Source organism: Mus musculus, chromosome 5 (assembly GCF_000001635.26).
Source record: "Mus musculus strain C57BL/6J chromosome 5, GRCm38.p6 C57BL/6J".
Classification (NCBI taxonomy): domain Eukaryota; kingdom Metazoa; phylum Chordata; class Mammalia; order Rodentia; family Muridae; genus Mus; species Mus musculus.
The window spans coordinates 104,168,933-104,192,690 of NC_000071.6; the positions used below are offsets into that span (position 1 = coordinate 104,168,933).

Sequence of the window (23,758 nt, forward strand, 5' to 3'; positions counted from 1 at the left end):
TATTTTTTTCTTTTCAAGCACAGTCATTTAGCACTTTAAATGTCTTGCTAAGTGTTTACTACTTTATTGATACCCCGAAAAATTTGCTATGTAATGCTTTTATTTTTATTCAATTTGATACATTTTGAGATTTTCTTTTAGTGAATTCTTTTCCCATTGGTAACGTAGAAGACCACTACTTAATTGAGTTAGCTTAGGCTCAACAAACAGACTTTATACAACTTAACTTCCTTCACATTTATGAAAAATTAATCAGTATCGGCACTGAAAAGGCAGAAACAGGTAGAACTCCATGAGTTTCAGGCCAGCCTGATCTACATAGTGAATTCTAGGACAAGCAGGGCTAGGTAGAGATACCCTATCTCAAAAAACCAAAACCCAAAAACATTACGTTTAAGCAGATTTAGTTTTGACCCTAAATGTTTGTCTTAGTGAAGGTCCCAAATGCTCTTAGCAAATGTTTCTTTGTGTAGTTGGAGAGTGTTGTGTGCTAATACAGCTATCAAGCACTTCTGTTTAGACACCGAAGATCTTCTTAACTCTCCATCAGGTCTGGAGAGCTGTTCAAATCTGCTATTACAACCAAGTTAGGAAGAGGAAGGCAATTCCTGAGGAAAGTGGCATTCTTAAATATGATTGGCCCTTTAAGATGCTCAAAGAACCAAGAACCATGCAGTGTAAATAATAGCAAAGTGTTTACTATGGAAGTGCAGCTTCGAGGAAACTCCCTTCCTATCACTGGAACCTGTCCAATCCCTACCTACATGAATATGTTGTTTAATTCTCTCAGTATAAAGCTCTGAAGATGCTGTTGCTGGATAGTGATTTAATATTTCTGATCATATGTGTTTGACATCTTTCAGTAGTGTGACATAAAAACATGGACACATCCCTAAGCTGGTACACAGAGACTCCAATTGCCTAGTGTGGAGCTCATAAGCTAGAGAAATGGCTCAGGGATCATCTTGTATATCCAGGGCTCGAGAGAATGATGGGTTCAGGCAAGTACTTTTTCCTTTCTGGAAGCACAGCCTGTTTTCCTATTCTGTACTCTATAGTTTACACATATAGTGGAGCAAAGAATGAAAGCTGTGTCTGTGGTGTGTGTGTGTGTGCACTCTGTACTTACGCATAGATACCTTACACCATGTTTCACCTTTGGAACAGCTATTTTTAAATTTAGTTTGTATTAAATTAATAGATTATAAAGAAAAACCCAAAACCTTTATGTCAGTGTTTAGATTAAATCAGAAAGGTTTCCTGAAGTTACTGTTTATAAATTCTTTTAAAGATCCCTTAGGCAGTGTCAAGACTGTTGCATGCGGACAGCCGCTTGAATTATAGCGCACCAACTTTAATATGTACCTCAGGAATGATAGGGGTCTTAAATAGCCAGTCGTATTTACTAGAGAAACCTAGAGTTTTCTTAGATTGCCGACCTAAGCAAGAGGAGAAATGCAGGGTGACAGAGTCTAAGTGGCTCTTTTCAGATATATCACACTGATTATCTATATTTAAGACACAAAACAGTCTTCCAGGAGCTATTTAATTAAGTGAAAGTAAGTCTAGTCCTTTTGGAACCAAAGGTCTCAGTGAGCCAACGTACCGGCGAGCGAGGGAGTGGGGCGTTATTACAGCCTCATAGGCACACTGACTCTTTAAACCCCCACATCAGGGATCCTAAGCAGTGATTGGTTGAGAAAATTATCAAACTGAATTTAAATTTCAGCAGGTACAAAATTGTCACGCAAAAAGCCCAGGACAGTGTGCCACTCTCAGCCTGGAAAGAGAGATAAGGAAATCTGGATTTTCAAAGTCCCCTCGGAGGCTTTGAAGGTAAGATGGACTCCCTCCTGCCAGGAGCCAACTGTCTCCTGTTGAGAGAATCTCCAGCTGCAGAGATGAGGGTGACTTGGGATAAAGTTTTTAACTCTTCAGGTCTACACTATATATTAAAGATAATGTGTGATTCAGGAAGGGGTGCTAAGCCATCTGATGAGACCATCTGATAAGACGACGAATCACTGGGGAGCAGAACTGATTTTGCCCCAGTATATTGTTGAGACTTTATCTCCTATAGGAAAAACCTAAGATGAAACAAACATTCTAATTGTATTAATTAAAAAAAAACAGTACCTGAAGGGTTTTATGTATAGTTCTCTATAGCTCTATTTTTGTTATTTTCATTCAGGAAAATACTTTTAAGAGCTATAAACCTAGTCAAAGGTGTTTTACAGCCTTGTCCTTGGAATGTTGGGAGTGTTGGGATTTAACAAATGAGAATCACACACTGTCTTCCTCTTCGAGACAGAGACATGGATGATGCAGTGTCCAAACACCAGCTCTTCCTGAGAGATAAGCTGGGTTTGGGGGTTTGATTTAATCATGGCTCTTCATGATTTCAAGGTCTGCCTAGTGTTTATGATTAAAGCTCTATGGCGAAAAGAATTGTGGTTCCTCCCAGGGCTCAGTATCTGCCTGATATTAATCTTCCGATGTTCACTGACTGGACCTAATAAATAAATCTCCATTTAAACTTAGTATCTTGACTCAGAGTCAACTTAGGATCTGGGAGCGTAATTTTCTGGCATGTGATGTGAAGTTTCTAAAAGTAGACGCTCAAACAGTTTTATGTAGAAAACACACAGATCTGTCAAGCTGATTTTTCAGCTCCAAATTTCATGATAATAGGTTTAGGAAAACAAAGACATATTGCCTCAAGTTGGCAAAAATTGAGGTGGAAATTTGAATGTGGTCACTTTGAATGGTTTTGATTTAAGAAAAAATAGATAACTTGTATTGTAAATATCTTTAAAATATTTTTATTCATTCCCTGAGAAATTTGTGTGGTATGTTCTGATTGCTCTCCCCAGATCTGCCTTTGTTCTTTACTCACACAACTTTGTGCTCTTTTTGTAAAGAAACAAAACAAGAGCCATGCACACCAGTTTGTGCTCCTCAAATGTACTCAGCTGTGTGGCCATCTGCTGGGTTCTGGTTGCCTTACCAGGGGCTACATTCTTGGAGAACACTGCCTTTCCTTTTTTCCCACCACCTATTGTTAATTGTTCTTCATGTCCAGCTTTCCTCTCCTTGCTGGGATTTGGTCTGACTTGGGCTTGCACGGTCGGGTGCAGGCTGTCAGAAGCGCTGTGAAGATAGCTCGGGTAGTTTAAGTCTACCTCAGGCATTCCAACAAGGCCCTCACAATGAGGCTTTGCGTTTCCTGGTCTTCTTAGTGAGTGATATATTCATTCTAACTGGCTATTCATACATTTCATCTAGTGTGGGGCAATAAATGGGACAATTTAAAGGAGCCTCAATTCTAATGACTGGTTATTTCCACCAGGGTCTTTGATATGGTTGACCTGCCTTGCCAACAGGTGCAAGTATCATATATGTCAGTGCTGGAGTGGAAATGTGGTGTGTGTGTGTGTGTGTGTGTGTGTGTGTGTGTGTGTGTGTGTGTGTGTGTAAGGAGGGATGGAAGGTGGATGGTGGGAGACAGGAAGTCTCAGATGGTCAGATTTCAGTTTAGAAATTATATGTGTGTGTGTGTGTGTCTGTCTGTCTGTCTGGACTTTATTGCAGGTACCTTTCCAGGACCAGGGATCCCCAGTTCACACTCGGTTTAGAGTTGCCAAGCTCAAGTATAAGCTTGGCTTGGTAGACAGATGGCCTTCACCTCAACTCCTGGCCCTGGGGCTTTGTCTCAAGGCACCTCATTTTAGTTTGTAGAATAATTGAAGGGACCCCAGCTTTTCTTAGCTTTCTCTTGACAGCTATAAGGAAGGGTGAAGCATCTTTTTCAGAGATCCTAGAATTGTGTTCTCACTTCTGTCAAGTAATAAACAATATATATTCATTGATGTTTTATTCTATTCCCCTATTAACCTTGGATTTTAATCAAGGACATTTTATGATGTGCAAGATGGTAATCATTAATTCTTGTGGAAGGTCACAAGATAGGAGAAAACAATTCTTTCTATAGTAAAACACCATGATACAAATAAATTTAGTTTTAGAAAATGGGAACCTGAAGTTTTGATTCACATAGATTTTTATAGTTTTACAGGCTCCATTCCAATGTATGAAAAATATGTATCTGATTCTGTGAATTTGCATTGCAAAGGGTGAAAGATTTCACTCTTGAAGCCTCTCTCCTTCAGCTCCTCCCTCAGTCCGAGACTGCATAGTGCCCGGGTAAGGGTGGGGTGTCCTTTGTCCTCAGGAGTGCTTGTTCAGCAGCAGGCTCTGCAAGGTGACCTTTGCTTTGCTCAGAAGACACTGATGATCAAGATGCTGGCCTGGGCTCCGGGACCTGATGCCAGTGAGGAGGAAGATGGGGTAGCTAGGCAACTTCAAAACAGTGCAATGTGCTGCCAGCATCGAGCGAGCGGAGGGTGCACAAGCTGCTGCTGTGTGAGGAAGGGAGCTAAAGATGCCTTCAGAAAGCTTCTCAGGGGTGATTCTTCTGCCAACCCCTAGGATATTCTGAGCTACAGAGTTATTATTCCAGACTGAGGAAACAAAAGCCCAATAAAGCTATTGAAAGTGCCCAAGCTCAGAGAGCAGATAGCAGGGGAAGGATTTGAATTCAGGGATCTGAAACCAAATCCTGTGTTCTCTCTCCTAGCCTAAACTCTCTCTTCCTTAAACACTGTAAGAGGAAGATTTCTTCCTCTTACTGGGATAACGCCCAATTCTATATAGACCAGGTGGGAAATTACAAGTGCTTTATCATTTAAATCTACTTTTAGTTAATGATGCTTAAAGCTAGCCCAGGAGAGACGTTACCCTCATGGATAACAGCATAGGGCCAGAGCCACGAGCTATGTACTCTGTATCTTCATGGCTGTTGCTTCCACAGGCAGGTAAAGTCAGAAGCCATGACAGTCCTGAGCATGCTGAGGCCCCCACATACCAGGTTTATTCTGGAACCTGGGGTGTTTTCTCACATTAGTACTTTCTCCTTGTCCTAGAAAAGGGCCAAATGTAAGACCAAAATATTGGGGTACTGTGGCTGTCATCTTTCATCTTATGACCCGTTTTGTGGTGTTCTTTGTTCTAAACAGACATTGATTACTACTCATAATGAAAATGAAGATAATTATATATATATGCATTTGGGCAACTGCCTGGGCCATTCCGGTAAGTGCATCTTCCCAATCAAGCCTTCTTACTTTGCTGTATCTTTCAACCCAATGTTGAAATGTACATATTTCCTTATGGTTTTACAGAGAAGTTGAGTCTAAACACTTAATAGAAATGTTAAGATTTGCATTGCAGCTATTATGTGATATCATATGGGGTCTCGATGAAGGCAAACACATGCACCAATGCATGCTCCCTCCATTCCTGTTGAAACATCCTAATGAAAGAATGACCCTTTTTTTTTAAAGTTTATCCAAATTAATTCAGTGCTCCAAAGTCATGAAGCTTGTCTGCTTCATTCCACACGAATTCCACTGTAATGTCAACACACTGTATTCTGTTTGGGAAAAAACTGAAGAAAGAACAGGAGCTAAAAGTCAGATCTTTCAATGTTTCATGTGTGCATTTGTGTGTTCACTGTGGGAAATCTGGAGCATCAGAACAAGTACAAAGGCAGAAACATTAAGAAAGTCGATCTGTTTGTCATTTCATCAGCTGGCTTCCACATCTAACATTGTCACAGGGCGTCACATAACCAGATTCTGGGTTGTTCCTGTACTTGAGAAGTTTTGTAAGCACTCCGAGCTCACTCTTGCAGGGTGAGAATTATCAGCTACCGGGGCTGCTTCTCCAGTGGTCCACTCTCATGTTGCTTTAGGGGTTTGGGGCTGATCGACAACAACATTATAAAAATCCTCACTTTCTCTGCCTGAAACCCCACATAAGCACCGCAGCAGGCTCCTTCTCTTCTCTACACGATCAGAGTGCGATCTGACCTTCATATAATATCTGTGTCTCAACCTCTGCAGGTTCCCCAGTTAGTACCACTGGAAAGAGACATTGTTGAAAACTCTGTGGCTGTGCCTCTTCTAACACATCCAGGAACTGCAGCACAGGTAAAAGACAGAAATACGAATGGTCCTTTCTTTTTCTGTTTTCAAGGCCCTTTTACACTTTACCACTTTCTCTAAAATATCCACCCTTTTTTTTCAGTTGGCCTTATTTGAAAATGATAGCCACAACTGACTTTCAATTGTGTCTCCTTTTCAGAATGAGTTATCTATCAACAGCACCACTAGCAACAGCAACGACTCCCCAGATGGCAGTGAGATAGGAGAGCAGGTACTTAGCGAGGATGGTTACAAAAGAGATGGGAATGGCTCCGAGTCAATACATGTAGGAGGGAAGGATTTTCCTACTCAGCCCATTTTAGTAAACGAACAGGGGAACACTGCTGAAGAACACAATGACATAGAAACATACGGTCATGATGGGGTACATGCGAGAGGAGAGAACAGCACAGCAAATGGCATCAGGAGCCAGGTAGGCATCGTTGAAAATGCGGAGGAAGCAGAGAGCAGTGTCCACGGACAGGCTGGTCAGAATACAAAATCTGGAGGTGCTAGTGATGTAAGCCAGAATGGAGATGCGACCCTTGTCCAGGAAAATGAGCCTCCAGAAGCTAGCATCAAGAATAGCACCAACCATGAGGCTGGAATACACGGGAGTGGGGTTGCTACACATGAAACGACGCCTCAGAGAGAAGGGCTGGGGAGTGAGAACCAGGGGACTGAGGTGACACCAAGCATCGGGGAAGATGCAGGTTTGGATGATACTGATGGGAGTCCTAGCGGGAACGGGGTAGAGGAGGATGAAGATACAGGCTCTGGTGATGGTGAGGGTGCAGAAGCAGGAGATGGAAGGGAGAGCCATGATGGCACTAAGGGCCAGGGGGGCCAATCTCATGGGGGAAACACTGACCACAGAGGTCAGAGTTCAGTTAGTACTGAAGATGATGATTCTAAAGAACAAGAAGGCTTCCCAAATGGACACAATGGAGACAACAGCAGTGAGGAAAACGGTGTTGAAGAAGGCGACAGTACCCAGGCAACGCAGGACAACCAAAAGCTCAGCCCCAAAGACACCCGAGATGCAGAGGGTGGGATCATCAGCCAGTCAGAAGCATGTCCTTCTGGGAAGAGCCAAGATCAGGTAAGTTTAGAGGGCGGCGACTTCCATTCTTCCCTCCATACTGTGATGGCTGTACCAAATAACTCCAGACAAACACGAGAGATAAAACCCCAAACAAGCATAAAAGTACTATGCTAAGCATCTGGGTTCTATTTTAGTTACATTGAGTATTCTAATGAAAAGGCTGGAATTCTTATAGACTTTCATGTAGGACAATTTAAAAATATATATTTATTTTATTTTATGTATAGATGAGTATACTGTAGCTGTCTTAAGACACACCAAAAGAAGGCATCAGATCCCATTCTAGATGACTGTGAGATACTATGTGATTGCTGGGAATTGAACTCAGGGCCTCTGGAAGAACAGTCAGTGCTCTTAACCCCTGAGCCACCTCTCCAATATGTCTCTGATATAGGACAATTTTTAAAAATTCACAAACTTCTGTAAAATTAGTCAGAATGCTAGAAGTCAAGCTGCATAACGGTTCCATGATGTCTTTGTAAGACATTTTATTAGTTTACATTCATCACACAGAATGACCAGCTTCACTATGACACTTTCATTATTATGCTTCAAGCCCTTATGAGTTAGAAACCTGGATGGCTTATTAGAGGATCCAAACCCTGATACAGAGCACATTTGCATTCAAGTACTAGATCAGCAGGCGTGCATGAATCACTGCACTGACAGCCTATACTCCTGTTCCTAAGGTCACTTCCTGAGACAGTTCTCCTCAGACCATGATGTTTTGTAGCAAATATTCACTAATTATCCATTCTTCTTTATATCGTTCCACAGGGAATAGAAACTGAAGGTCCCAACAAAGGCAACAAAAGTATTATTACCAAAGAATCTGGGAAACTCAGTGGAAGTAAAGATAGCAATGGACACCAAGGAGTGGAGCTGGACAAAAGGAATAGCCCAAAGCAAGGGGAGTCTGACAAGCCTCAAGGCACTGCTGAGAAATCAGCTGCCCACAGTAACCTGGGACACAGCAGGATAGGTAGCAGCAGCAATAGTGATGGGCATGACAGTTACGAGTTCGATGACGAGTCCATGCAAGGAGATGATCCCAAGAGCAGCGACGAATCTAACGGAAGTGACGAAAGTGACACTAACTCTGAAAGCGCCAATGAGAGTGGCAGCCGTGGAGATGCTTCTTACACATCTGATGAATCAAGTGATGATGACAATGACAGTGACTCACATGCGGGAGAAGACGATAGCAGTGATGACTCATCTGATACAGATGACAGTGACAGTAATGGTGATGGTGACAGTGACAGTAATGGTGATGGTGACAGCGAGAGTGAGGACAAGGACGAATCTGACAGCAGTGACCATGACAACAGCAGTGACAGTGAGAGCAAATCAGACAGCAGTGACAGTAGTGACGACAGCAGTGACAGCAGCGACAGTAGTGACAGCAGTGACAGCAGTGACAGTAGTGACAGTAGTGACAGCAGCGACAGCAGTGACAGCAGCGACAGCAACAGTAGTAGTGACAGCAGCGACAGCAGCAGTAGTAGTGACAGCAGCGACAGCAGTGACAGCAGTGACAGCAGTGACAGCAGCGATAGCAGTGACAGCAGTGACAGCAGTGACAGCAGCGATAGCAGTGACAGCAGTGACAGTAGTGACAGCAGTGACAGCAGCGACAGCAGCAGTAGTAGTGACAGCAGCGACAGCAGCAGTAGTAGTGACAGCAGCGACAGCAGTGACAGCAGTGACAGCAGCGATAGCAGTGACAGCAGTGACAGCAGCAGCAGCGACAGCAGCAGCAGTAGCAACAGCAGTGACAGTAGTGACAGCAGTGACAGCAGCAGCAGCAGCGACAGCAGCAACAGCAGCGACAGCAGTGACAGTAGTGACAGCAGTGACAGTAGTGACAGCAGTGACAGCAGCAACAGTAGTGACAGCAGCGACAGCAGCAGTAGTAGTGACAGCAGCGACAGCAGCAGTAGTAGTGACAGCAGTGACAGTAGTGACAGTAGTGACAGCAGTGAGAGCAGTGAGAGCAGCGACAGCAGCAACAGCAGTGACAGCAGCGACAGTAGTGACAGCAGTGACAGTAGCGACAGCAGCGACAGTAGTGACAGTAGCGACAGCAGTGACAGTAGCAACAGTAGCGACAGCAGTGACAGCAGTGACAGCAGCGACAGTAGTGACAGCAGCAACAGTAGTGACAGCAGTGACAGTAGCGACAGTAGTGACAGCAGTGACAGCAGTGACAGCAGCGACAGTAGTGACAGCAGTGACAGTAGTGACAGCAGCGACAGTAGTGACAGCAGTGACAGCAGTGACAGCAGTGACAGCAGCGACAGCAGCGACAGCAGTGACAGCAGCGACAGCAGCGACAGCAGTGACAGCAGCGACAGCAGCAACAGCAGTGACAGCAGTGACAGTGACAGCAAGGATAGCAGTTCTGACAGCAGTGATGGTGACAGCAAGTCTGGTAATGGCAACAGTGACAGCAACAGTGACAGCAACAGTGACAGTGACAGTGACAGTGAAGGCAGTGACAGTAACCACTCAACCAGTGATGATTAGATCAGAGAGAACCCATGATATCCTCTGTGTGACCTCTTGGTGAGTGATGGGAAGGCAGTGAAGGTTCCTAACCCAATGATGACAGGAGAGATGTGCAGACTGTGTGGAACCCATGGAGCTCATAGGGAGTGGAGCCGAGCTCCAGCTCTCTCAGAGAGAATCTGGGTGTACCACCTTTGGTACATGTGTGTTAAAATATATTCATGTTCAGAAAATATTTTTAAAAGGATAAATCTAAACAATACTTTAACAGGAACTGAAGAAATCACTAAGACACATAGCTTCGATTTGAATGGCGGGTGCTTTAAAGAGCAGAGCTAGCAATGTCACAGCCTGCTGCAGCCTCCTCCCTCAGTGCTCCGGGCACCAGAGAGCTAGTCTTCATGTTGTGCAGTGAGTAATGCTGTTCTGTGACATTCAACTCAACTACTCTGTCATTTATTTATTCCGGGGAAAATTACATTTAGGGCATAATCAAAACACCGCTGCAACTACTGGCCCTATCCAAGGTGCTGAGATAATCTTTGTGATGAGACAATAGCTATACATTATGAAAATTCCGAAGAATGAATGAGAAAAGAGCCCCAAGGATGGCTTGGGCAGGATCTGACACATGCGGTTAAATTTCTGCATGGGATGGATATGTACTAAGTCCCCAACCCCTGCACTTTGAACAGTGTCTCCCTTCCAGCAGTGGCCCTCAAACCTTAAATAAACGAGCAACACGGATGGATGATTTCGGGAGGTGGGATCATATTCTGAGCTCTCCATGTACCACTGTGTTATTAGTTTTCTTCGAATCACAGCTCAAACAGTTTAATCAAGAGTTGTAAGGCTGTGCGTGACAAGAGTGGGACCCTGTTTGGGCTCTAGGGCTCCTCTGAAAGCAAGAGAGGTAATGAGAATAAACCACACCAAGACAGGAGGTGTGAACTGGGATTGTCTCAAGAAAACCTTAACCCTCAAGCCTTAAGGATATTTTTGAAGATTTAGGGTTTTCCTTTGTCATTTCCCTATTTCCCCACATAGGCAGTTATGCCAAATTTGGGTTAAATAGAAACTATTAAATACATTATAATGATAATCTACTCTATTCTCATTTTAGGCTTATTTTACCCAGAGTTTCAGAAGAGTTTCTTTTCTCAGGTGCTCACCTCCTTTTGTGAGAGTTTCTGAGTTAAGGAATATTGCTGAGGCTTTCACACGCTGCTATCTGTAAACGCGTTGTAACGCCCACACTGTAAAGCTCCAGGCTTCTGAGCTGCCACAGCTGTGACGTGACTCCAGACCCCTCACCAGAAAGTAAAGGTTCAGTCTTTGCCTTCTACTAGACCCCAAACTCTCCTTTGTTTGCTGTAACTTATGAAGCACCTGCCTCTAGTAACCCGCCACACCCACTCATCGAGGTTGTGATCACTAAAGCCATGGGTAGAAAACTCATCGTAAACTGTGTAAGAAATGTAAAGGAAGAGATAATGAACTTCAGTATTATAATAAACATCTATTTATACAATTGCTCACTGAGTAAATTCTTCATTCATAGTCTGCAAACATTGTCCCCTCCCCCATTGTAAAATCTGGTGTGTAAGATTATACTTCTTACACATATTTAGCCATTCTTATTAAAATAGGTATTTGTGAACACAAAATACAAACTTCAAATACTACTTAAAAACAGTACACATAATACTAAACCTTTGTCATCCAACCCACAATTTCTTTTTCCTAGAGGCAATTCCTCTTACTAATGTTTTACAGATATTCCAGAAATATTGTATGACTATGTTCACCTTTAAGAAGTCTGTGGTATTGTACCACACACAATGCACTCATTTTACATGTCAACTTAGCAGTATGCCTTGAACATTGGCTCATAGCACGTAGATCAACTTCATTTCTTTGTAGTTCTGCTCATTTCATGAACCAGTATAAGATATTTATCCTGTGCTCATGATATCTAGATAATAGCCCAAGTAAGTGTCATGGTCACTGTTTTATTTCTGTGAAGAGACACCATGACCACAGAAACTCTTATAAAGGAAAGCATTTAATTGGGGCTTGTTTACAGGTTCAGAGGTTTAGTCCATTATTGACACAGTGGGGAGCATGGTAGCTGAAAGTTCTACATCTGAATCCGTAGGCAGAGGAGAAGGAGCTACTGTGTTGGGGTTGATCGTGTGCTGCTGTGTATTCAAATACTGGCCCCTGAGATCTGATTGCCCCATGAGATCCTCACATACACCAAGTGATGCAATCTAAACCTTGCTTCCCAAGAATTGGTCAATAAAAGACTAAAGTCTGAAATTGGGCAGTAGAGAGAAAAAGGTGGGAGACTTGAGGATCAAATAGAGTGAGGGGTCTCAGGAGAGACCAAAGATGGAGGAGAGAAGGAGGCGACAAAGAAAGGAGGTAGCTGCCATAATAGGAGATGGATCATGAGCACGTGGACAGGAGCAACTGACAAGGGACATATGGTCTGGATGTAAGTTACAATAGCTCAAAAACTACCCAATATAGGCTTACAGCTTGTAAATAAAATACCAGGACCGTGTGTCTTATATGGGCTAGCTGGAATATATAATTCCTTTTCCAAATTGGCGCCCAACATGGGACAATAAGAGCCCAAGCTTACAGCCTGAGAAGGGTAGGGGTGGGGTGGGGTGATGAGGTGGGAGGGTGGGGTGAGGTGGGATGGGGATAGTCAGACTAACTGGACAAGAGGCATGGTCTCTTTTAAAAAAGAACGAAAGCAGACAAAAGCCTCAGATACACTAGAAAAAACTAGGCCTGGAGCTATGGGTGAAGGCCTGAAACAACGCAGAAGCATGGAAGATTGGGGAGGCCTGGTCAGGACTCAGTTGAGCGGGCAAAGCTGGTTGCCATAGACACGTGCTGGCCCAAGGAGTCCTTAGACACACAGCAGTTTATAATAGAGTACTTCTCCCTAACTGCAATAAGACTAAAAGGCCCCAAACTTCTGAACTGGTAAGGTCTTAAGTTTAAAATTGGTAAATTGATATCTTTAAGGAAAGAGTCAGAGATAAAATGGAAAAATACTTTCCATGTTAAAAAAAAAAAAAAGGAAAACAGGACAGCAGAAGGCCCTTGGATTCTTGTATCATTTCATTTTAGTTGTCATGGAGCTAGTTACAATACGTTCACTAATGATCACAATTTTATGTCCTCTCTCTAAGAATGTTCAAAATAAAACAGACTTACATAAGGAGAGAACTGAGAGGTGGGGTGGTGAATTACAAGCAATATAGATAGAGAAAGAAAAAAGGCCCTTCCGGATAGAAAAAAGGACATTGGCGGGGCAGCTGGAACTCAGAGCTCTCTGGCTGTGAGATGCTTGTCTGCTCTTTCTGCTAAGGGCTCACTGATACAATGTTGCAACACCTTAATTCCGAGGAGTAACATACAAGGTTTTGCTGCTACATATAGAGTCAATAAATTTTATTATTTTATTGGCTACAAAATCTTTAAAACTTTTCATGCTATTATCTTGAATGGCATAGATAAAAATTTATATCGAAGCTTGGTTACAGTCCAAACTAGTTTAAGAAAGATAGTTGTCTTTCACCTGCTCAAACAATCAACAAAAATCTTCATTGACTGACCTGTGCACCTTGCATAGCCCATACATTGTTGGTACAGAACTGTATATTACTTGTGAGAACTTACTTGTTCACTTAAAATAACAACCAAAGAAGCAGCCCCAACAAGATATAGCCTTGGGGATGCTGGGATGCCTGCTCCTGCCTCAGATTGCCTTGATGATGTTTCCTTGGGAGACTTGTTTCCAGAATAGCTTCAGGGAGGGCTGCTGACCCCAGATGACCTCAGTTTGTTCAGTCTTGCAGATGGGTCCAGCAAGGGAGTCAATTAAGCCCTGCAATTTCCTATCCCACAGAGACTGGACAGCAAATGATACAGTTATTTCTCCCAGGATTTGGCCAGTATCCTAATTTTCTTAGGCTCTCCAAGAGATGTCATCAACCCTAAACAGCAGAAAGCAATTTAAAGAGAACATGTCACCCCATTCCAAAGAGATAGGGTATATGATTTTTAGTTATTCTATTGGGTGATGGATGCTTGTTGTTATAAAGGGGTTGGTTGCAAGTTTTTAAATGGTCTTGATCAGGGAAAAAAACAAGGTATAGCAGGTTAGACTCAAGGATTTCCCTTTTTTCTTTCCTCTATCCTTCTTTCTTATATAGGGAAAGAAGGGTTCAAAACAAACAGGGAGATACAGGAAAATATAGAAATAATAAGTAGATTATTAAATCTACTCTTAGAGCTACTACTAGCCAAAAATCTTACATTCTTATAGATCTTCGTATATTGATACAAAATTGAGGTTATATTTTGTTATATTGCTATAGATCTTTATATATTGATACAAGATTTGAAGTACTCATATTGGCATTGGACAGATGTAACTCATTTGAAGATTTTGTGTAAAGTTCTAGTCTCTTCTAAAGCTGGTATTACAAACTCTTTAGGATAATTAAGAAATACAAGTTGATAGACAGTCAAACACATGGTAATATTAGATACTAGAATAGTTTATTACAGTAAAATACTTCTAGCTAAAAACAAGTTTACCTATTCAGATATTCTGATTAGATAGATGATCTTCAAAATCCTTGGAGACCTACAGAATATGACATTTTAAGGTTTTTTTTAAATTAAATTAAGACTTTTCTTGACATTGAGACATGTCAGCTCCTCGCAGTACCCCATTCAACTTGGAAAAATATGATGAGCATTGGAGGACCTTCATTTGAAGATGGATTCTGCTGGAGTCCAACTCTGAGTGAGGACCAGGGCTCTCATGCTCATTAATGCTACTTAAGTAATAGGTTCTATGGAAGACTCAATTTCTGCATAGCTGACTCTCCCAGGGAACTACCATGAATTTTATTCTTAATAACACCAGATTTTGTAAGAATTGTTACATTATCGCAGCCCCAGCCTTCCATGAGGGGCCCTTAGAAGCAAGAAATTCAAATATTAATCAGAAACACAAGCATACGTTGTGTAGCAAATTTCCACCAAGAGCAGCAATGGGTCAGTTCTGGTTGTCCCAGCACTGGAACATTGTCAAGCAATGCCTGCAAGAGCTTGGCATGACCAGGCTTTCATTATGGCAAGCTAGTCACTGGGCAAAGAGAATGTTCTAACTTCATTTGCAGACAGAATGCTCTTCAAAATGGAGAAAATTTGGATGCAGGCAAAGTCGACTGCCAAGCCCTGCCAAGACAGGGTAAGAATATCCTTCATAGTTCCTGCTCCACAAACATGCCTGTCAGATATACTGGGGCAGAGGCCTGAAGACAGATGTTCCAGTGTTATAGAGAATTTTGGGGATTCTCCAGTCAGCTAGATGCTTGCCAATTCTATAGTTTTGGAAGCTGCTTGCCTACACTTCCTACAAACTCAGTTAATTATCCCTTCCCAAGTCTCTGATGGGGTTGAAGATTATATAGTCATAGTCTCACAATGAAACATAACAAAGAATCTAAGAAAGTGCTTTAGGGTCTAAGGAGGTGTTTTAAGGTTGGTAAATGAAGATCATAGGATTAGATGGTGTTTTATGAAGGTTGGAGGAAATTGTAAATGGGTGTTTTAGGTTGGTAAATGCAAATTATGAAAGTTAGAGGATTTAAATGCTTAAGATGGTAATGGAAAAAGTAATTTAAATACAGAACTCTGAACTCACCAAGATACAATAGATAAAAAATATCTTCTCCTAAGTTGCCAAATACAGATGGACTGGACATTGTGAATATATTTATTACACCATGGATTTCATAATTGCTCTTACTGTATATAGTTCCTTATTGTAAGAGAAAGATCCTTTTTTATTTAGACAAAAAAGGGGAAATGTTGGGGTTGGTCTGGTGCTGCTGTGTACTCAAATACTAAATACTGGGTCCCAAGATCTGATTGCTCTCAATGAGCAGCAGATCTTTACACACCAAGTGATGCCATGTAAACCTTGCTCCCCAAGTTATTGGTCGATAAAAGGCTAAAGTCTGGGATTGGGCAGTAGAGAGAGAAAGGTGGAAGACTTGAGGATCAAATGAGGGTGTCTCAGGAGAGATCAGGGGAGGAGATAAGAAGGAAGTGACAAAGAGAGGAGGAGGGTGCCATGAGAGGAGATGGATCATGAGCACATGGCCAGGAGAAACAGCAACTGACAAGGGACATATGGCTGGGATATAAGTTACAATAGCTCAAAAAGTTGCCCAATATAGGCTTACAGCTTATAAATAAAATACCAGAATCATGCATCTTTAATGTGGCTTAGCTAGAATATGTAATTCCTTTTATACCACTGGGCTTAGAATGTCACCCCCAGTGACACACTTCCTCCAAAAGGCCACATATCCTAATCCTTCTCAAGTAGTGCCACTTTCTGATGACTAAGTATTAATGTATTGGGGCCATTCTTATCCAAACTACCACAGTCATAATACATCTAGCAGGTTCTTAGAAAGCTTTCTCCCTAAAGAGTATTTTTATGAGGTTAGATGCTTAGGACCTAGCATTATACTGGAACTCATGAAGGAAGATTATGACCTTGTTTTTCTTGTATAAACATTTATATCTGAATTTGGAATTTCAGGGCAAAAATGGAGGAGACACAATTAAAAATGTCTCAAGGTTCAATCCTTTGAATGCCAGAAAAGTATTATTAGGGAAAACCTTACGTTATTTACCAGAATAAAGATTAATAAGCAATTTCCTCATACTGTTCATCAGGGCAATGGTGTTTAGGTTCTATTTCTAATGACATGTCTCTTTGTTAGGGAATTCCCATGAGCACTCAGGTGTTCATGGAGACCAGAAGAGGATGTCAGATCTCCTGGAGCTGGAGTGAAGCCACTTGTAAGCTGCCTGATGTGGATGCTGGAAATCAAACTTGAAACCTTTATTAGCCCTTATACTCTTAATTGCTGAGTCATCTCTCCAGTTTCTGACAGCAGTGTTCCCTAAATCCCAGGTTGCTAATCAACTAGTCACTTATTATAATTATATCAATTTAATGAGTTACAAAAATACTTAAGATGAAAGAGTAAGGTAAAATCATAACAGTGTGTTGTGAAACTATATACATATACATATTGTCTTAGTTAGGATTTACTGTGGGAACAGACACCATGACCAATACAAGTCTTATAAAGGGTAACATTTAATTGAGATAGCTTACAGGTTCAGAGGTTCAGTCCATTATCATCAAGGCATGGCAGCATCCAGGTAGGCATGGTGCAAGAGGAGCTGAGAGTTCTACATCTTCACCTGAAGGTTGCTAGAAGAATACTGACTTCCAGGTAGCTAGGATGAGGGTCTTAAAGCCTACACCCACATTTACACACCTACTCCAACAAGACTATACCAACTCCAACAGGGTCACACCCTCTAATAGTGCCACTCCCTGGGCTGAGCATATGCAAACCATCACACACAGATATGTTGAAGTGCGCCTATGCTAGAGATGCATGCAATGTCTTTTTAACTGTTGGTTGTGGTTAGGAAAATTAGAGAACCATTGGTTTAGGAAGACATTACTGCCCTGGTAATTTGATACTGATTTTCAACATTCACCTTTCTCCTTACAAACCTCTAACTTGCTTGCCCAACTTTGAAGATGGAAATTTAAAAGAAAGCACAAGAATATTGGGGGTGTATCTGAATGGGTAGAAGGGATCTATCTCTAGCATGCATGGAGCCAGCATTTGGTCCCTGGCACCTCAAGCAACCCCAAACCAGACAGAGTCCCATCCTTGTCATCTCAGCACTATGGAGGCGGAACCAGAAGTTCAAGGTTGTTCTCAGCAACACAGGGAATTCAGGGTAGTGTGGATAGCATGGTGTCCTCAAGACCTTGGGGAGGGAGGGGGAAGGAGAGAGGCTGAAAGCTAGAGGGACAGGAGAGAAGGCCAGAGGGAGAGAAAGGAGGGTGGGGGGAGGGGAGAAAGAGTGAGAGAGTTGGGAGGAAGTGAGAGAGGGAGAAAAATGAGGGCATGGGGAGAGAAAGAGAGACAGACAGATATGGAGGCAGAGAGGAAGGTGGAGGGAAGGAGAAAAAGAGGGATGGGTGGAGGGAGGGAGTCAGAAAGAGACATAGACAGTGATAGAGTCAGAGTCAGACAGAGAGAAACAGAGAGACAGAGAAATGGCTACATTCTCTGGGTTTACTTATGTCATGGAGGAAGGGTCAAAGTTAACAATTGTCATTCTTGAGTCTCCTATATGTTCTGGAATTCGTTGGGAAATTAAGCTATCTTCTCAGTTGCATACATAAGCTGTTCCCTGTATGACCAAAGACACAAGTCGTAAAACAGTCCATCACAGATTGTCCCTCCCTACTAGACCTGGTAATTCCTCCTATACTTGGTCAGAACATTGGTTAGGAAACAGTGAGGGTTTTCTGTTGTGATAGTTGATACTTTCATTTCAAAATCTAGTTCCCACACAGCAGGATAGCATTTAGAAAAGTCATACTTCATCGTATAAATACATTTACAACTATTAACCAGACTGGAATTTCCCAGACGTCAACCCTGCTTTAAGGTTTGCCATGGAAGTTTTGAAAAGCCATAGATCAAAATAACCAGGAACAATTTTCCTCTCCCTAAAAGGAGCAGAAACAGAATAGATTTGAACAGTCACAGATGAAAAACACCATCGTGGTCTCCCAGGGTTCTGTTCTCGACTGCTTGGGAGCAAATCCTCCAGGGAAGGAAACAAATCCTACAATGTTCCCTGAAAAAAGATCCCAAGCTTCTAACGCCAGGAGAGAAGGGAGAGAGGAGCAGGCAGTGCCTGTGTGCAGTCACACACCCAGGCACTAGTTCAAAGTCTAAATGCTTTTCCTCTGAATGCTTTCTCTGTTGTTTATAAGCCATTCAGTCTATGATACTTTACTATAGCAACCAAGACTAGGACAGATGGTCTGTCAAAAGCAATAAAGACATTGAATAGTTGGATCAGTTCTCCCCTCTCAATACCCAAAGTATCCCAAGACTCTGTGTTGTCATCACTACCTCTTGTTATGACAAGAAGTCTATGTCCCTGCTTAACTCACCAAAGAACAGACCCTCCTCTCAGGTTTGTATTCCCACCATGGTGCCTAGAAACCAACTTGATCAATAAACACAGGCTACAGACTGAGTGAAGGCAGGCAGTAGTTGAGACAGAGTCTGCTGAGGGCACCAGTAGGGTGTTTCCAATATTGTAAATCCCTCATTAGAAGCAGAGTCTACCTAGGGGTGAATTGCCAGTTCAGCAAGACCTGAATGCAAATTCAAAGAGAAATTAAGAGAAGGACGATGAGCTGGGCAGTGATGGCGCACACCTTTAATCCCAGCACTCGGGAGGCAGAGGCAGGTGGATTTCTGAGTTTGAGGCCAGCCTGGTCTACAGAGTGAGTTCCAGGACAGCAAGAGCTACACAGAGAAACCCTGTCTCGAAGAAGCAAAAGAAGAGAGAGGGAGGGAGGGAGGGAGGGAGGGAGGGAGAGAGGGAGAGAGAGAGAGAGAGAGAGAGAGAGAGAGAGAGAGAGAGAGAGAGAGAAGGAAGATGAGGTAGGGAGTTAAGAGGAACTAACATATTGTACTCGTCACATCTCAACGTCTCAAGTGTTATATTCTTAACTTAAAAAACAAAAATGTCATGTAATATGCTGTAAAGTCTTACACGCGTTCTCGCGACCGGCCAGGAAAGACGCAACAAACCGGAATCTTCTGCGGCAAAAGCTTTATTGCTTACATCTTCAGGAGCAAGAAAGAGAATGGCGAAGCCCCGTCCCTTTTAAGGAGAATTATCCTCCACCTAGGACGTGTCCCTCCCTGATTGGCTGCAGCCCATCGGCCGAGTTGTCGTCACGGGGAAGGCAGAGCACATGGAGTGGAGAACTACCCTTGGCACATGCACAGATTATTTGTTTACCACTTAGAACACAGGATGTCAGCACCATCTTGTAACGGCGAATGTGAGGGCGGCTCCCCACATATCCCCCTTTCCTTTTAATAAGAGCAATAGGCCACCCATATTAATGAGAGTGGAGATAGAGGTCAAATCCCCAGTGTGCAGGTAAAGGAGCCGTACACATAACCTCCTCCCAGGCTCATCACCCAGAGGAGTCCTGGTCTGGTCCTGTGTCGTTTTTCCTGGGGAGAAGGACACTTGGACACTCAACCTTCTTGAAAGATGACATGTCTCCTTAGAATAGGCTCATACATGCCGCAGAGCCCTTCTACTGCAGTGCTTAGCCGTGCAACTCTCTCGGGCTGCTGAAGCACACTCACTCTATCCCGTGCAATGAGACTAGCCTCGTGGGGTGCAAGAGCTGAGTGGCCAGCGACCTATTGCTTAAGCATAGATATATCAGGGGAAGCACCATGTTCTAGAGCTGCAAGCGCCTGGGCAATAACCACCTTGTCTCTCCTAGTTTGGGCCTTAAGCTTACAGACCAACCAAAGAAGCAACACTAATCCACAGCAAAGTGTATCTCCAAATAATCCCACTCATTCTTTAAAGAAGGAAAATGCTGAGGAGATCCAATTGGGTAATCCTTTGATCAGGGACAGGTCCAAGCGCGTGGAGTTGACCTGAATGATGGCAATTCTCAATTCCCGAAGGGTCTGTTCAAATTCAGCCGTCCAATTCTGTAACATATACTGAGACAGACTTTTTGACAAATTAGCTGCCCTAGTAAATTTCTCATACTGAATGGAAGTAACGGACAATCCCGGAAACTTTTGTTCACATCCCAGCTGAGCTATTTGCCATAATACATCTAGTTGTTCCTGGACAAGATCTATGCGTTGATTAACCAGCATGAGACCTCCCTGTATCTTGACATTAGCTGAGGCCTGTTTATCTATGGCTGTGGTCACTGAGGCTGACAATGTGTTAATGGTGTCAGTCGTCTGGACCTGTCCAGACAGAGCCAAGGCTGTCTGAACCAAGGCCAAACCCAGTTCCTTGCTAGTGGTAAAAAAGCAGGGGAATACTTGAGCATTATACATCACCAACATTGGGAGTGGAAATGTCGACATTATCCCTCAACGCTGCTCTCTCTTTGTTATTGTCACCCTGGACATCACTAAGATGAGGGACATCAGTATTCCCTTGGTCAGTCTGGATTTTTCGGGTGAGTCTTTCTGGTATCCAAAATGGGTTGTCTTCATTCTGTGGAAAAACACAAACAGCTCCCCTGGATCTTATCAAAATAGGATCCGGTCCTTTCCATTTGTTACATAAAACATCTTTCCATTTAACCATCTCATTGGGCCTATCTGGCTCTGAACAATGACGTTCAGCCGCAGTATGGCCATGAGCATCAAGATTTTAAAAATTGAGTGTAAAGAGTGCCATAGACACAGATACTCTTGGTACTCGGGGTAGAGCCTCGACTCCCCCTTTCTGTTTTAATAGATAGGATTTGAGGGTGCGATGCGCACACTCAACAATACCCTGTCCTTGAGGGTTGTATGGAAGTCCAGTCAGGTGGGTCACGTCCATCTGACGGCAGAACTGCTGGAATTTTTTGAGATGTATAAGCTGGTCCATTATCAGTCTTAAGGAGTTTGGGTTTCCCCCAAGCACTCCATGCCTCAAGGCAATGTTGAATCACATGTGAGGCCTTTTCTCCGGTTAAAGGAGAGGCAAACATGATGCCAGAACAGGTGTCAATAGAGACATTTAAATATTGATTTCTCCCAAAGGAGGAAATATGCGTGACATCCATTTGCCAGACCTGTAATGGCCTGACGCCACGAGGGTTTACCCCTACATGAGGAGTAGATAAAATTTGACAACAATCTAAAGGCATTATTAAGTAATCAGAATCATTTCTAGTAGAACCAATCCCTCTGGCAGCTCGAGGAATACTAGAGGAAGGAAAAACAGCCATGTAGGCTTGGCAAAATTATTAGTTGAGCTATTCTGTCTCCTTGTGATATAGAAAAGACAACTTGAGGACGAGAACAGAGAACCTGAAGTTCCCCTTTATAATCCTGATCTACAACTCCAGGGTGGACAATAAGACCTTGTAGGCTGCAAGAGCCTGCCTCTGTCTCCCAAGTGCTGGGATTAACGGCGTATGCCACCACTGCTCGGCTCCTTCAAAGACCGGAAATGCCTGTTGCATTTTCCTTTGTTCCTCTCTGGGAATGAACGAGTCTGCGCATTGCCTCTCTGTCCATTGCCTCTCTGCGCAGGGCTGGCACACTATGCAGGGCGGGGCCTCCGCATAGGGCAGAGGTGCACTATGACCTTGAAGCCGACTGCCCGGAGGCCAAGCAGCATGCTGGCCTTCGCCAGCCGCTTTTGGCTTTTTCCTTAACTGATTAGCTAGCATTTTATCTGGCTGGTACCCTTTTCTCTCATAATGAGCTGCTTCCTCCTCCTCCAAGTCTGTTTCTTCAGAGGAGAATTCTTCATCTGATTCAGATCTACTAAGAGCTGGCTCCTTGAGCTCATCTAGTGATGAGTATAGGCTCCTTCTCCTAGAAACCTGCTGATTGATCTTTTTTCTTTTCTTTTTCCTTCTCCTTCCTTCCAATCTCTCCCCAGGTATTCTTACCTGACCTTAACTTTTCCTCAGGTTCAAGACCCTTGGAAAGGCCTGTATACTTATTTTGTGCACCATGTTTCCTCTTTGCTCCTATTCTCTTTCCCTGCTTTACTTCTGATAGATTGCCCTGAATTTCATCCAGAATTTTCAGCCCTGCCTTAACCACTTGATAACATGTGAAAAGGAACAAAAAGGCTCCTAACACTGGAGAAAGTTCAAGGCCAAACATACCTTGTAAAGCTATTTCCCACTTTACTTCTGATAGACTGTCTTGAATTTCGTTAGAAAGTTCAAGGCCAGACGTACCTTGTAAAGCTATTTCCCACTTTACTTCTGATAGACTGTCTTGAATTTCGTTAGAAAGTTCAAGGCCAGACGTACCTTGTAAAGCTGTTTCCCACTTTACTTCTGATAGACTGTCTTGAATTTCTTTAGAAAGTTCAAGACCAGACTTACCTTGTAAAGCTGTACTTACGGGTACCCCTGTTCCCCAGCTGAAGAGTTCTGAATCCACGCAGTTGAATCCTTCTCAATAGTCTGTTTTACGGGAACACTTCATTACCACCGTTCCCCAGCTGAAGAGTTCTGAATCCACGCCGGATCCTTCTCAACAGTCTGTTTTACGGGAACACTTCATTACCACCGTTCCCCAGCTGAAGAGTTCTGAATCCACACTGGATCCTTCTCAACAGTCTGTTTTATGGGAACCTTTATGACCGTGACCCGCAGTTCTGGTTCTGGAATGAGGGATCTTCCTTGCGCCGGTGGTGGTAACTCCCGTCCCGGGTTTTCTCGTCCCGGGTTTTCTCGTCCCAGGTCTTCTCGTCCCGGGTCTTGGCACCAACTCTTACACTTACACGCATTCTCGCGACCGGCCAGGAAAGACGCAACAAACCGGAATCTTCTGCGGCAAAAGCTTTATTGCTTACATCTTCAGGAGCAAGAGAGAGAATGACGAAACCCCGTCCCTTTTAAGGAGAATTATCCTCCGCCTAGGATGTGTCACTCCCTGATTGGCTGCAGCCCATCGGCCGAGTTGTCGTCACAGGGAAGGCAGAGCACATGGAGTGGAGAACTACCCTTGGCACATGCGCAGATTATTTGTTTACCACTTAGAACACAGGATGTCAGCGCCATCTTGTAACGGCGAATGTGAGGGCGGCTCCCCACAGTAAAGTAATAATCAACATGATCTGAGACAAACCTATTTGTTCCTTTAAAATTTGCAAGGAACGCGTGACCTTTTCACAAAGAGCCCACAAGGGGTGGGACTGTCCTGGTGACAGACACACAATGAGGGAAGGAAAAGAAGGTGGGGGTGAGGAATAAAATACAGAGACCACAAACATTCAGGGAAAAGGAAATTAAAGTAAGTTATTGGGAAGAGGACTAGGAACTATATAAAATGGGTACATAATTAGGTTACAATTTAAATCTATGTATATAATTTTACATTCTAAGGGAATAAAACTAGTAGATATGCAGAGA

At 43.1% G+C, this 23,758-nt stretch overlaps 1 protein-coding gene across 1 annotated transcript; it reads left to right on the plus strand.

The window, feature by feature from the left end:
• The first annotated feature begins 1,770 nt into the window (after positions 1–1,770).
• Positions 1,771–11,195, plus strand: Dspp (dentin sialophosphoprotein). Its single transcript, NM_010080.3, has 5 exons — positions 1,771–1,836; positions 5,076–5,151; positions 5,964–6,050; positions 6,205–7,146; positions 7,927–11,195. The coding sequence occupies exons 2-5, from the start codon at positions 5,095–5,097 to the stop codon at positions 9,676–9,678; spliced, it is 2,838 nt and encodes a 945-aa protein (NP_034210.2). The 5' UTR covers positions 1,771–1,836; positions 5,076–5,094; the 3' UTR covers positions 9,679–11,195.
• The last annotated feature ends 12,563 nt before the right edge of the window (positions 11,196–23,758 follow it).

Excerpts from the sequence above, each read along its gene's own strand:
- Dspp (NM_010080.3), top strand. The coding sequence starts at position 5,095 with ATGAAAATGAAGATAATTATATATATATGCATTTGGGCAACTGCCTGG. Across the intron at positions 5,152-5,963 it reads CAACTGCCTGGGCCATTCCG|GTTCCCCAGTTAGTACCACT; the intron begins GTAAGTGCATCT and ends CAACCTCTGCAG. Across the intron at positions 6,051-6,204 it reads ATCCAGGAACTGCAGCACAG|AATGAGTTATCTATCAACAG; the intron begins GTAAAAGACAGA and ends TCTCCTTTTCAG.